This window comes from Sciurus vulgaris, assembly GCF_902686455.1.
Source record: "Sciurus vulgaris genome assembly, chromosome: 15".
In the NCBI taxonomy this organism is placed as follows: Eukaryota; Metazoa; Chordata; class Mammalia; order Rodentia; family Sciuridae; genus Sciurus; species Sciurus vulgaris.
The window spans coordinates 50807953-50822629 of record NC_136476.1 but is presented as its reverse complement, the minus strand read 5'-3'; the positions used below and the strand labels follow the sequence as shown (position 1 = coordinate 50822629).

The 14677-nt window shown below is 44.6% G+C and overlaps 1 protein-coding gene across 1 annotated transcript in view; it reads left to right on the top strand.

Annotated features, from left to right (window-relative positions):
- Window positions 1–200: 200 nt before the first annotated feature.
- B4GALT1 (beta-1,4-galactosyltransferase 1) overlaps window positions 201–14677 on the top strand; it is a 52017-nt gene continuing 37540 nt past the window's right edge. Inside the window, exon 1 of the mRNA XM_079112370.1 lies at window positions 201–800. Within this exon, the coding sequence (XP_078968496.1) occupies window positions 392–800 (409 nt within the window). The 5' untranslated portion in view covers window positions 201–391. The remainder of the gene's footprint in view (window positions 801–14677) is intronic.

Sequence of the window (14677 nt, the reverse complement as noted above, 5' to 3'; positions counted from 1 at the left end):
GGCTTCTGGGCGGGCGGGCAGAAAGCTGCGCGCCGCGCCCCCTTGGAGCCGCCCCGCCTCCAATACACAGCTCCTCCCCGACGGCCCCGCCTCCGATCCAGCAACCCAGAGACCCCGCCCTCTCCCTCTAGTCCCGAAAACCCCGCTCACGGCCCCGCCTCCACCGGCGGCCCCGCCCCACCCCCGCCCGCGCCTCCGGCGCCCTTCGGGTGGCTCCCGGGTCCGACTGCCTCGAGAGTCCGCGTCCGCCGCCGCCAGCGCTCCCTCGCCCCCGCCCCTTCTAGACCCTCCCCCAGTCACCGCGGTCTGGCAGCGCCTGGCCGGCGGCCCGCAGGCGGGCCGCCCTCCTCGCCCGTAGCCCACCCCCCCCTCTTAAAGCAGCGGCGGGAAGATGAGGTTTCGGGAGCCACTTCTGGGCGGCAGCGCCGCGATGCCCGGCGCGTCCCTACAGCGGGCCTGCCGCCTGCTCGTGGCCGTCTGCGCGCTGCACCTCGGCGTCACCCTCGTCTACTACCTGGCCGGTCGCGACCTAAGACGCTTGCCCCAGCTTGTCGGAGTCTCTACACCGCTGCAGGGCGGCTCGAACGGCGCCACCTCCAGCGGGCAGACCTCCGGGGAGCTCCGGCCCGGCGGGGCCCGACCGCCGCCTCCTTTAGGCGTCTCCTCTGAGCCTCGCCCGGGTCTCGACTCCAGCGCTGGTGCAAATTCTGGCCCTGGCCTCGCGAGCAACTTGACTTCGGCTCCAGTGTCCTCCACAGCACTGTCGCTGCTCGCTTGCCCTGAAGAGTCCCCGTTGCTCGGTAAGGACTCGAGTGCACCAGTTGGAAGAGAGGGACTCTCCTGGATTTTCCGGACGGGAATCCTCAGTCCATTCCCTAATTCCCTCTTCCACGACTGCTAGCCTCCCTATTCCACATAAGAATGCTTAATCCCAAAGAGAGGCTCTGGGCCGGATGGGTGAGAGAGGTTGGATGGTGTCCCATGGGGGGATTCTTGCAGGCTGGGGCCGTACCCTATAGGGAAGCCCGCAGGCCACTTTGGCCCCTGATCCAAAGAAGGCCTTGGAGACGTCCCTGTTCTGGCCCAAGGTTCAGAAAGTGTTGTAGTTTGGGTCTGCTTAGGACTTGGAGCAGTCTTGCCATGCTAACTCTGTTCCGAACTTCCAGGCGTCTCAGAGTAACCCACTTCGGTTTGGGGGACTGTGACAGTGAGACTCCCAGTCGGGAAGAGAGTCGACCTACTCCTTCACATCTGTCGTTTCATAGAGCCACTCCTGGGTGTAGATTAAGTTTTGTCCCGAACTTTTGAGCAAGTAACTTTTCTCTAAACATCCGGTTTCTCTTCTGGTATATGGAGATAATAAATGGTACCTATTTAGAGGATTGTTTTGGAAGAGTAAACGAAACAATGTAAGTAAGGATTTAATTAATGAGGGTAAGTTCTCAGTAGTCAGGATTGTGTTCATTTCTCCTCTGTGTAGATCCCTGGCCTGAGGCCTTGGGGAGGGGAGGAAGGGGGAGCTCCCCGGCTTCCTCCTCCTATAGTTTTCCCCAACCTAAGTGAGCAGGACCTCTCTGGGGACATAGGGCTTGTGTATCTTGGGGGCTGGAGGACTAAAATGTAACCAGTCAGCGCTGGGTTGCCCCTTCCTGGTGCTACTTGCCCAGATGATCTGAGCCTTGGCCTCCTGCCTGTTTCAGTTTGGGTTAGGGACCTTTGGTAGGTGAGTTTGCATTCTTAAGTTAGGAGGACAGTGAACCCAGCCTGAGCCTCTCCTTGACCTGTAACCACAACCTGTAGGCCTGAAGCAGCCACAGGTTGCTTCCAGAGTTACCAGACAGGTGGTTGCTTATTTCTAATGCCAGGTTTTAGAGAATGTTGTTCTGAGCAAGGGGCCCTGGCAGGCATCCTGCCAATATCTCTGTCACGTTCCCAGAGAGCCTTGGCAAAGCAGGCCTTCCTACATGCTCTTGCTCAATTTCTCCAATAATTACTTCAATATTTTAATATCATATTTGTAGGAACTGCTTGGAATTGGTCAGAGACACAAATTGTGGTAATGATAGAGCTTTCTTTTTTTAAAATTTTAAAAAATTTGTTCTATTTATTGTACATAACCGGTGAATGAATTTATACATTTTGATAGATCATACATAAATGGAGCATAATCTCTTATTTTTCTGATTACACATATTGTAGAGGAGGACTTTCTTAATGCAGAAAATTGAATTCCTTCAGTCTTGGTGGTTAATCTGGGAAGCATAGTAGTCCCATAAAATAGATTCTGCCCTACTGCTAAATGTCTAACTTTAGGCATGTTTATAGAGTTTTTTTCTTCATGTGTAAAATGGGGTTGTTGATGCTTATCTTAGTCCCTTAAGGACTAAGAGGTTGTGTACAATAAATACGTGACACATAGTACAAACTCAGTATGTGGCTGCTAATAATAATATAGTAATGTGATTTGAGAACTTGTAGTTCCATTTTCTCAGACTCACATGGAGATGGTTCTGAACAGTAGAGAAAAGGAGGAAGAGTGAGTCCTCAGACCACAGAGAAGCCAGTTTATTTGCTTTTGTTTTTGATTGTTGCTTGGGCCTTGTGCAGAACAAAAGATAACTTAATTAGCAAATCAAAGGAAAGTACCCGAGGTTTATTAGATTGGCTTTGAAGGCACAGGGTTTTCTCACTAAGGTATGGGAGACACAGTAATAACCATAGCTCTGCTTTGTTTTGTTTTGTAATATGGTGTCATTAGTGATCAGCTTTTTACCAGTTACTGGTATTGCTAAATTGATTCTGAAATTGGTTGCTTGAAAGGACTTCCTGTGAAATAATGTTTTAGAGGATGTGGAGAGAGGCTTTAGGCTGACTTCATGTGACTTTGCATGGGACTGTGACGTTTAAGCTGCTGCTAGGCAGCAGCCCTAAAAATGAGTGTCGAGGTCTTTTCATTTTAATTGAACCATTAGATTTGAATGATTGGGTGCAGCTCTTAGAATGGAGTTTCCTAGCCAGGAAGGGTCTTGAAAAAGCTGAAAGTCTGCCTGATTCTTTGTGGGTTAGGGGAGTTGAGCCCATCTGTTCAATTGGGCAGGTGTCAGTCAAAGCCCTTGCGGGCTGGTTTTGAGGTTGGTGGGAGAAAGCATCCACGGGGTTTAGAGTTGTGGCCTTTTCACTACTTGCAGTTCCTTTCTCCAACTTGGCTCTACTTTGGTGTCCAGAGATCTGGGCCAGATGCTTCAATCCCTCACAACTGAAAGCTGGTGGGTTTGAGGCAGAAAGGCACTAGACTGGGCTTATGGGTCATTGATGTGACACTGGGTTGGCAGAGCATTGGAATAGACTGTAAATAGGCTTGGGTTAGAATCCTGCCTCCACATATACCGTCTGTGTGACTTGGGGCAGGTTGTAGTATTTAGAGCCACAGTACTAACTAACATGAGGCCCCCTGGAAGTGAGTTCTACAATGAGGGAGGTGGGCCTTTCCTGGAGTCCTACAACTTTCCTAAGGGAATTTTTTTCCTCTGATAGTTTGGGCCTCTTTCCCTAGTCCTGTCTCAGGCCCTCAAGGGGCCTTGCAGGATCTGCTCCACTGACCCTGGCAATGGGGCTCTCTTCTGGCCACCTGGGTGTTTGCCTGAGATGGGAGGAGCAGCAGTCTTGCGTTTCTTTTCCCGGAATGTTTATCTCTGCTCAGATTTGGCGGCAACTCAACATGACTTGACTGGCTGTGGCACAGGCAGCCCCAGAGAGGGTTGGGGTAGGGGAAGATGGCAGCATATAAGTCTGAACTGGTTGGGGATGCAGGCCAGGCCTGGGGGCTTAGCTGGGGCTTAGTGCATTTGGCATAGTTCCCTTAAGAGGGCAGGGAGTGAGTTCTGAATTGCTCAAATCCCAGCGGCCCCTCTCCCAACTGTGCCTTGAGGAGATGCTCTTCATTTGTTTAAAGGGGAAGGCTCTGATGTAGAACTGGGTACCAAGACTAGCAAACAGCAGGTAGACAGGGACCCAGGAGAACACTTGTTCATGAACCAATTTCCCTCATGTTTATGAAGACTAAGCCTCAGCCACCTTTCGTGCCCACTGAAGGTTTTCTTTCCTGTGGTGCTTCAGATCAAACCCAGGGCCTCACACGTGGTAGGCAAACACCTTACCCTTGAGCTACACCCCAGCCTCTTCCTTTTGCAGAAGGGCCTCAGATAAATCAAGTGGAAGCTCTTTGGGGCATGGGGAACAAGAGCCAAATGTGGGATTGTAATCAGACTATGGCTTCTTGGAACCATAACATCCCAGTAATGGACTCTGCAGTGCTCTTCCCTAAGATATTGCCTGAAGTACAGAACATAACTAGTGCAGAGACTCAGAGGTGGCCTGATCATTGCAAGGTATATCTGTGTCTGTCTCTGGCCCAGCAGGTCCTTTAGCTCATTGCAGGATAGAAATCAAACAGGGCTAGCACAGAGAGGGTTAAAATAATTTATTGCATTGTTTAATATAGCAAGGTGGCTATCCCATAGGCAGAATTGCCAGACAGCAAAGTGGCTACTCCATAGACAGAGTGGCAAGGAACTCAAAGGGTGAACAAAGGGTGGATCATGAACTTGCATATTTATAGTTTACATAGCAATATTCATGATTATCTTGCAAATCACTTAGTGGGCCTGTGTACACTGTCAAAAATGTGCCCCCTTCTTCTATCTTTTAACATGCAAATGTATTTATTATTTGGTACTGGGAATTGAACCCAGGGGTGCTTAACCACTGAGCCGTATCCCTAGTCCCCCCTTTTTTTAAAAATTTTGTTTTAGATGTTGCTAGACTTTTTATTTTATTCATTTATTTATATGTGGTGCTGAGAATTGAACCCAGTGCCTCACACCCAGGCAAACACTTTACCACTGAGCCACAACCCCAGCCCCCTAGCTTCTTTTTAAATATTTTATTTAGAGACATGGTCTCATTAAGTTGTTAGGGCCTCGCTAAATTGCTGAGGCTGACTTTGAACTTTTGCCTCAGCTTCCTGAGCCACTGGAATTATAGACATGCACTGCCACTGTGCCCAATTCATGGAAATGCATTTAAATGAGGGTCCCAGTTACTTTTGGCCAAGGGATTGTGCAAGATCTGTTTGTATCAGTTTGATATTTTCTTGTTATTCTTTTTTTTTTTTGGTTCTGGGGAGTGAATCCAGGCGTACTTAACCATTGAGCCACACCCAGAGCCCTTTTTTGTTTTTTATTTAGAGACAGAGTCTTACTGAGTTGTTGAAGGTCTTGCTAGGTTGCTGAGGCTGCCATTGAACCCGCAGTCCTCCTGCCTCAGCCTCCTGAGCTGCTGAATTTATAGGCCTGTGCCACCATGCCCGGCTTTTGTTGTTTATCTTGAACAATGGAGGCCCTTTTACCATTCGTTTTAATCATAAGATATTCATTCCCTTTCCATCAGCAGTTTAAACTTTAACCCTATAGTGCTGCCTCAAGTCCATCTGAAAGATCTTACATGGAAGTTCTTTATGGAAAAGACATCAGGTAACTTCATTCAATTATAACAGTGTATCTGTACTGTGTCTATATTGAACGCTAGAGCTACAAAGAAGACAAAATGTCTCCCCTGTAGGTACTCTTGGTTTAGGCAAGGGAGATTAATTAAAGTGTGATGTTACTTAGGGAAACCGAAGTGTGTGCAGTGTGTGTGTGTTTCCTCTTACCCTCTCCCTAGCCCACACCCTCTCTCCCTTTATTCTTTCAGACACTTAAGGGTAGATATCAAAGTTCTCCAGTTCTGGTTTTGATTGTATGAAAAATTTCCTCTAATTTCTGAAGCTGTGCATTAGTTCTGCTGGGTAATCTTAACTTGCTGCTTTATAATGATTATAATGAGACATCAACGGCCATATACCTGGGTATTATGGTCTTTGGGTAGCAGCAGGGTAGGGGTTTCCAGGCTGGAATCAGGCTAATTTATGGGCTGGGAATGATGGGGCAGTTAATGCCAAGACTGTTTAAGCACTGAACCTGGGAACCAACCTGGGGACCATTCAGACTTTGGGAGCAAAGATGGCAGGATCATCCCCTTGGGCTCAGATGGGCTATGACCGTGAGTGAAGGGTCTAGTTATTCTGTGGTCAAACCTGGTAATTTCTCCCACTGTCCCTTTACCCAGTGCCTCCTGTGCCTTGTTCCCTGCCTATTTCTGCCAAGAGATATAGACTAGAATTCTGTCCAAATCCATGTTCACCTGGAAATTCTGGTTTTTCTTTCCCAGTAGAGTGGCAATCTAGTTGCTTAAGACAAATAGACTCCATTTTGACATAAATCCTTTGAGGACCTGGTACTATGACATATTTACATTTGGTCTGGTATAGCCTGGTGTGGTCCTTGGTTAGCCACCTAGACCCTGACTCCTTTGGGAGTTAACACAGTATGGGATTGGACTCAGTGACCTCCATGGGGTCTCTCTTGTCCCTAAACTTGGTAGAGGTTCCTGGGAGCCAAACTGTGACTGTGACTGTAAAGACCTTAGCTGCTTATCTGGGACTATGCAGGGCAAGGTGAGGCCTGAGCAGAGATAACAAGATCCTGTTCTGAAAGTCAAAGACCTCTAGGTTGGAGGGTTGTGGTGGATTGGGGGTGAGGGACAAGGTTTGATTGGGTGAATGTGGCCTTAAGGGATTTGTCCTTAGAAAACAGAGAGGTAAGTCGCACATTGTTCCAGGTTCCACTGTTCAGCCTGGCCTCAGCCCACCCGTCCCTACACAAATGGAGGCCGGGAGCTACATAAGTAACTGTCGTTGAATTCTTTGGCAGCCATTTAATGTCTGCTCTGTTGTGCTATGTGGCTGTTTCTCTAGCCACCTCTCCCAAGCCCCTCACAAAGTCTAGAGAGAGGAGAACGAGTTGCCTGACAAATGTTGGGGCTGGGGCTGTGGGTCTTGATTTGCTTTAACTTTTATTTTAGAGGGTGAGTGGGGATAATTTCTTCCTCCTTTTTGTAAAAAATGATGCAAGGTCTGGGGATATAGGACAGTGGTAGAAGGCCCTGGGTTTCATCCCCAGCTGGCAGTGGTGGTGGATCTTAGTGGTCTGATAAAGATTGTGCAAAAAATCTTAGTCTTTTTATTTTGTTGTAGATTTCTTTAGAAGAATTTTCTGAAATGGAAAAAGGGTAAATGCTTTTTGTGAAGGGCTAGGTTTTTAGCCAGTCTTACAAAGGGATAGACCCATCAGAAATTATAGGTTTGCTTAATGCTGGCAGATGAATATTGCCTATTGCTGAATAATGTGTCTAGAATTCTGATTAAAAAGGAAACTAGGTCCAGGAAGTGCCTGGGGCAGGGGCAGAGGGCCAGGCTGCTGGACACATCAGGCTGAGCAGAGATCTGCTATGAACAGAATCAGCAGGAGTGATGCTTTCTCAGTAACTTCCCCATTTGTTTCCTTAGCCGCAGAGTCCCTGGGCTAGGCTTACGTGGCTTGCTGTGGCTTGGGGCTAGGTGCTGGGTACATAACAGTGAGCCACTGCTATTGACATCACTGAGACGTGACACATGAGGGGTGGGGAAAAGCTACCAAATCAGATTCTGAAACATACAGCAAGCTTTTTAATTTCCACGTGTACTTAAGTTCTGGGGAGGGGCTGTGGAGTGGAAACCTTTAGGTTTCCAGGAATTCTCTTACAGAGAAGCGTTAGAGACCAGCAGAGCCTAGCTCTCAGTGGGAACTTGGTGGGTTAGATCAATAAGGCCATAGGTTGGTGAACCTGGCTCTTCCCAAGGAGTATATTTTGAAATCACTCCATTTTGAATGTCCTCCATAGAGCAAATTCTCTTCTGAGGTATGATTTGTTGTTGAGAATCTGCCAGGGGTCATTTGGCAAAAGGTCTAGGGAGTTATAGTGAGGCTGCTCTGAGGGAAGGGATAGAATTTTGTCAGACCAGCATGACCCACAGAGTATGAGGTCAGACTCTTTCCTGCCCCACCAAATGGGCCTTGTCATGGGGAAGGGCCCTGGCAGGGGTTTAATAATTGCTTGGCCCCATGACAGGGTACATTCTAAAAATGTCTTTAGCATTTTCTTTAAAAGTTTCTTCCTGTTTTGCATAATGTCCTTTTGCCTTTGACATCCTGAACTACAGAGCTGCTGGTAGGACACCACCAGCTTGAAAAAAAAAACAGGAAAGGGCTCTGAGTTCATTGGGGCTCAGAGAAGCTGGTGTTTGTATTATAGGAGCATAGATGTTGGGTAGCTGCTGGCTTCAGGTGCGTACTTCAGGCAGCCTGAACAGAGTCTCTGCCAGGCCAAGAATGGTTAGAATTAGGGGCCCCAAGGAAGACTGGTTTGCTTATTCTGCAAATTATTACTAGTAACTACACTATATGAAGCATGGGAGATAGACATAAACAAGGATTGACCCCTGTTCTTGCGAAGCCTGTTAGCAGTGGACAGACTCTGGCAATGTAGTGTAGTCAGAGAGAGGAAGACTTGGGTGCTTTGAAGGCACTGAGGAAGTGCAGGGAGCCAAATGGGTGGTCTGGGCCAGGGCCAGAGTCAAAATGAAGGCCTTCCCTTCTAAACACTGATTTTGACATCCCTGCCTGTCAGTATGTTTGAATTGTCTCACTTGTTGGGAAGGGCAGGGGTCTACTGCTGAAGGTCACTTGTGGTTCCTTTTAGTTGCAGTCACATAGCTGAAATTCCAGCTGTTGCACAGTTACCCATAGGACTGGAGAGAGAGAAAGAGAAATGAAGGCAGAGGAAGCAGGAGATGATAAAAGAGAAATAAGATGGGGCAGTTGGGACTGTTCTGGACATTGGAAAGCTGAGGGGACCAAAGAGAGGCAAGTACAGGGCATGAGAGCTACAGAGAAGGCAGATTTCAGTCTCTGGGAGGTAGGGACCAACCTTAAAGACCACTGTGGTGTGGATTCCAAGTCTTGGTCCTTGTGTTTCTGCTAATTCTTCATATCATTTTAGGCAAGTCTAGAATTCTTTAGTTCATGTTGCCTTTCTGAAATTTGGGTGGACTAAGCCTATTGTCTTTGCTTTCTTCTCTACCTAGAGAACATATATATAATACAAAAGGTCTCTGAAATTCCCTGTGAAGCTCACTACCCACCTACTCACTCCTTTTTTCAGAACTCTTATGGTAAAGTTTCTACTGTCATACATATATATTGGTACCAGAAATTGAACCTGGGGGTGGGGGGCTTAACCATTGAGCCATATCCCTGACCCATTTTATTTCTTTATTTTGAGACTAATTGCTTAGGGCCTTGCTGAGTTGCTGAGGCTGCCTTTGAATTTGCAATCCTCCTGCCTCACTCTCCTAAGCCACTGGGATTACAGGTGCGCACACTGCACCTGGCTCTCCTGAGAATTTTGTTATCTCTGTCTAAGCAGGCATAAAGATTTTAACAATGGGCTGGGGTTGTGGTTCAGTGGTAGAGCACTTTCCTAATGTGTGAGGCACTAGGTCCGATTCTCAGCACCACATAAAAATAAATACATAAAATAAAGGTATATTGGCAACTAAAAATTTTTTTAAAAAAGATTTTAGCAAGTAGTAATAGTACTAGGAATGTTTCTATCACACTATTATATAGTTTGAGAAGATTTTAATCCTCTCTGTGCCTCAATGTTCTTGCCTGTAAAATCGAGCTAATAATAGTATCATAGTTGTGAAGTTTAGGTAGTGGCCATAAAAGGTCTTAAAATAACAGTGCCCAACACGTAGCTCTGAATATGTGGGATCTGTTTTGGTACTAAGGATTGAACCCAGTGGCATTTTGCAACTGATCTATAGCCTCGGTACTTTTCAGTTTTTATTTTGAGACAGGGTCTTACTAAGTTATTCAGGCTAGCCTTGAACTTGGAATCCTATAGCCTCAGCCTCTTAAATAACTGGGATTACAGATGTGGGCCACCATGCTCTTGGCTGTAGTTTATTATTGATAGTATTGATGCCATAATGTATGATACAACACTTTCTGAGACTGCTTAATTTCTAAATTCACAGTAACAGATTAACAATAATAACTACTAGTAAAAATAGAACCACTCTAACAATATGTTGTAATAAAAATTATCTAAAATTTGTGAATTGTTTATTTCTGGAATTTTCCATTTAATATTTTCAAATCTCAGTTGAAACCCAAGGAAACTAAACTAAATAAGGGGAGGGAGGGCACTACTATAATTCTTATTGGTGATGATTTTGGATTTTGCTTTGTAGGATTTCCTCCTATTTTTAGTTGAAAATAGAATGTTACCACATTAAATGTTAAAATATTTCTATCTACAACTCTAAATAAAATTTGCTATTGTTTTCCACATGCATGTTTTTATTGTGTTGCAGTCCTTGCATGAAACCATTTCTATTCAGCTCTTTTTGTCCAACATCTTCTAAACCTTTATTTTGCTTATAATTATCCTAATTATCTTCTGTTGCAGCTCTCTGGTACCTTTATAGATATTCCTTATCATTTTCCCTTATCATACATTGCAAGTTTCACTACCATAGATAATCATAATGAACATTTTTCTTTTTTCTTTTCTTTTTTTATTAAAATCTTTTTTATTTTTACAGACTGCATTTTGATTCATTGTACACAAATGGGAAACAACTTTTCATTTCTATAATTGTACACAATGTAGATTCACACCATTCATGCAATCATACATATACCCAGGGTAATACTGTCTGTCTCACTCTACTATCTTTCCTTCGCCCACCCCCTCCCACTCCTTTTCCTCTGCACCATTCAAAGTGCCTTCATTCTTCTCTCCATCCCTCCCTCATTATGTATCATCATCCACTTATCAGAGAAAACATTTGACCTTTGGTTTTTTGGGCTTGGCCTATTTCACTTAGCATGATATTTTCCAACTTCATCCATTTACCTGCAAATGCCATAATTTTATTCTTCTTTATGACTGAGTAATATTCCATTGTGTATATATACCAGTTTCTTTATGCATTCGTCAATTGAAGGGCACCTAGGTTGGTTCCACAATCTAGCTATTGTGAATTGAGCTGCCATAAACATTGATGTGGCTGTGTTACTGTAGTTTGCTGATTTTAAGTCCTTTGTGTATAAACTGAGGAGTGGGATAGCTGGGTCAAATGGTGGGTCCATTCCAAGTTTTCTGAGGAATCTCCAGACTGCTTTCCAGCGTGGCTGCACCAATTTGCAAGTCCACCAGCAATGTATGAGTGTGTCTTTTTCCCCACATCCACACCAACACTTATTGTTTGTGTTCTTGTTAATAGCCATTCTAATTGGAGTTAGATGAAATCTTAGGGTGGTTTTAATTTGCATTTCTCTAATTACTAGGGATGATGAACACTTTTTCATATATTTATTGATCACCTGTCTATCTTCTTTTGTGAATTGTCTGTCCATTTTCTTAGCCCATTTTTTGATTGGGTTCTTTGTATTTTGAGTGCAAAGTTTTTTAAGTTCTTTATAAACTTTGGAGATGAGTGCTCTGTCTGAAGTGTGTGTGGAAAAGATTTTCTCCCACTCTATAGGCTCTCTTTTCATATTATTGATTGTCTCCTGTGCTGAGAAAAAACTTTTTAGTTTGAATCTATCCCACTTATTGATTCTTGCTTTTATTTCTTGTGCTCTGGGGTCTTGTTAAGGAAATCTAGTCCTAAGCCAATGTGATAGGGATTCAGGCCTACTTTTTTTTTTTTTTTTTTCAGTACTGGGGATCCAACTCAGGGCCTTGTGCTTGCGAGGCAAGCACTCTACCAACTGAGCTATCTCCCCAGCCTGATTCAGGCCTCCTTTTTCTTCTGTTTGGTGAAGGGTCTCAGAATTCCTAGATCCTTGATCCATTTTGAGTTGGGTTTTATACAGTTTGAGAGATAGGGGTTTAATTTCATTTTACTGCATATGGATTTCCAGTTTTGCCAGCACCATTTGTTGAAGAGGTTATCTATTCTCCATTGTAAGTTTTGGCATCTTTGTCTAGTATGAGATAACTGTATTTATGTGGGTATGTCTTCATGTCTTCTATCCTGTATCATTGGTCTACCTGTCTATTTTGGTGCCGATACCATGCCATTTTTGTTACTATTGCCCTCTAGTAGAGTTTAAGTTCTGGTATTGTGATACTTCCTGCATCACTCTTCCTGCCCACGATTGCTTTGGCCATTCTGGGTCTTTTGTCATAGTGAACATTTTTCTAGGGTATAACTCTTTTCTCCAGTTGAATTACTTCTTGGGGTAAATTTCTAGAGAGGAATTTCTATGGTCATTCTTGATAGTACCAGTTCATACTGCCACATTGCTTTCTAAGAGCTTTGGAATCATTCACACACTCTAAATTGGAAATTCCTGGGTTTTAAAGAATGTGGATTCTTTTTTTTTTTTTTTTTTTTTGCGGTGCTGGAGATTGAACCCAGGGCCTTATGCTTGCAAGACAAGCACTCTATCAACTGAACTATCTCCCCAGCCCAAGAATATGGATTCTGAAGGAGAGTTGAAACTATTAGGAGCCTCATGAACACTTCCAACCTGAGTGTGTGGGGTGGGGGTGGGGGAGGGGAGCTTTTTTTTTCCTAAGCTGGATGCTGTGACCTTCTTAGACATAAATCTGGGTAGTTCCATTGGAGGTCACTTAGTGTCCATGGAAGAAGCCTAACTGTGATTCTTTCAGTGTCCCAAATAACTTTTCAAGAGTTGATTTACACTTGAAAGAAGGAAGAACTTTCCTTCTTTCTTTATATGTGGAGCCAAAGTTGTGGAATGGGCTTTTAAAACCTGACTTAAAAGTGGTGTTGATATAAACTTTGGTGGGTTGGTTGTTGGAAACACTGCATGTAGCTGTCCATAGAAGCCATGTTAGGTACTAATGGACTAGCCTAGGTGCCTGGTCATTTAACCATGTGGATGAACTCCCATCTGACATCCCTTGTTTATGGGATCCAGAAACAGGGCCAAATAAAGACAGACTTTTAAATTATACTGGATAAAAATAAGTTGATTTAATAGTCCAGAGTCTGCAAATATGAAGTCAGTTTTCTCCTTGTAGCCAACCCCTCCCATACATGGGTTCCTTTTGCATACTAATAGAACCTGCTGAATTGCATAGGTGATAGAATGATTGTGGAGTCAGTGTTACAATGACCGCAAAATTACAGATCTAGCAGCCACTCCATCTTATATTCATTTCATTTATCCTCTCTTCTACTGAGTTCACAGTGCAATTATAATTTAACAGGGCACTCTGGGTTCATTGAATCAGGTCAGAGCTTCTGGTCAGCATATTGTTCCTGGGGATTCAGGGCAAGATTTTTGTCCTGTGTAAAACTGGGGAGATAATTTTTTTTACCTTGAAGAGTAAGAGGATTGAATAGATGAAGCATAGGATAATGTCAGCATTCTGCATATCTCTTGATCAATGCCTCACCCATTCCCTTGGGCACAGAAAGCACACCTTTAGTCCCTTAGGCTGCACAGTAAAATTTCTTCCAAATGCAGTTTTTTCACCTGCCTCAGGGGCAGAGTCAAGAGGGGGAAGGAGAGGTGTGAAACTGTGACCACAGCTTAGGGACAGGGAGTAGCTCAGAGCCAGTGACTAGACTGTGACCTGGCCCATATGGACAGACCTACTCTAGGCCACAGAAGGGCTCTATCTTGTTGAATCTACAATGCTGGGAACTTGGAGTTATGTGTTGCCATGTGTCCAATGTGCCCGATTTTGTGGCTGCCCATAGTCTTCCCTTCTCCAGGTGGATATACTCTTTCAGTGTTCTAGGGAGAGGACACATTATGTCAGTATTCAGACCACAGATAGCCAAGTGGTTAGGAAGAGGAGCTGGAAGGATGCATTGGATGTTTGGTGGAATCTCAAGGAGCAAGAAGGTATATGGTTTAAAATAAAACATGGAAGCTGGATATAGGAGGGATCAGTCTGCCTGTTGGTAGCCTGCTGTTTTCTATTGGTAGGCAGGTGTTAGAATCCAGGATGCCAAGCCCTAAGGTCCAGCTGTATTGCCAACCCACTGACTAATTTGGGAGAAATTGTGTCCTTTCTCTGGACCCCAGTTTACCTATTAATTAAATGAGATAAAGGATTGACCTCAGTGATCATAATCCTGTGTGGGAGTGCTGAGGTAGCCATGGAGTCCTGCCCAGTAAGGTTAAATGGTCATATTCAGTAGGACACTGAAGTGCTTGCTGCCTCCACTTGGGCCAGCTTGTGGCAGTGGGATAGTTATCAGTGGGCCCCTGAGAACCAGGATCGAGTCTTACTGGGGAAATTCAGACCCACATAAACCATAGACCCTCCTGGCAATTTCAGTGCCTAAGCAGAAAATCAGAAGCCAGGGGGTGAGTAGATATGTTTATGAGTGTGAAAACCCAGTCTTTGGGAGCCATTGTGAGTATAAAGCCCTAAGTTCCAGCAACAAGCACATCAGCCACCTACCTCAGATCATACTTGTTCAGTACTTACTACATGCCAAGTGTGAGAAAAATTCTTTGTATGTTTATTTTCATTAACCCTTACAGAAGCTATTTTTCTTGCCTGGTTAGAACCTGTAGTACAGTGTTGAATACGTTTGATAAGAGAGGCCATTGTCATGATTTTCTTTAGGGGGAAAGCATTCTGTTTTTCACTATTAAGAATATGCTAGCAGTGGGCTTGTTATTGTTGTTGTCTG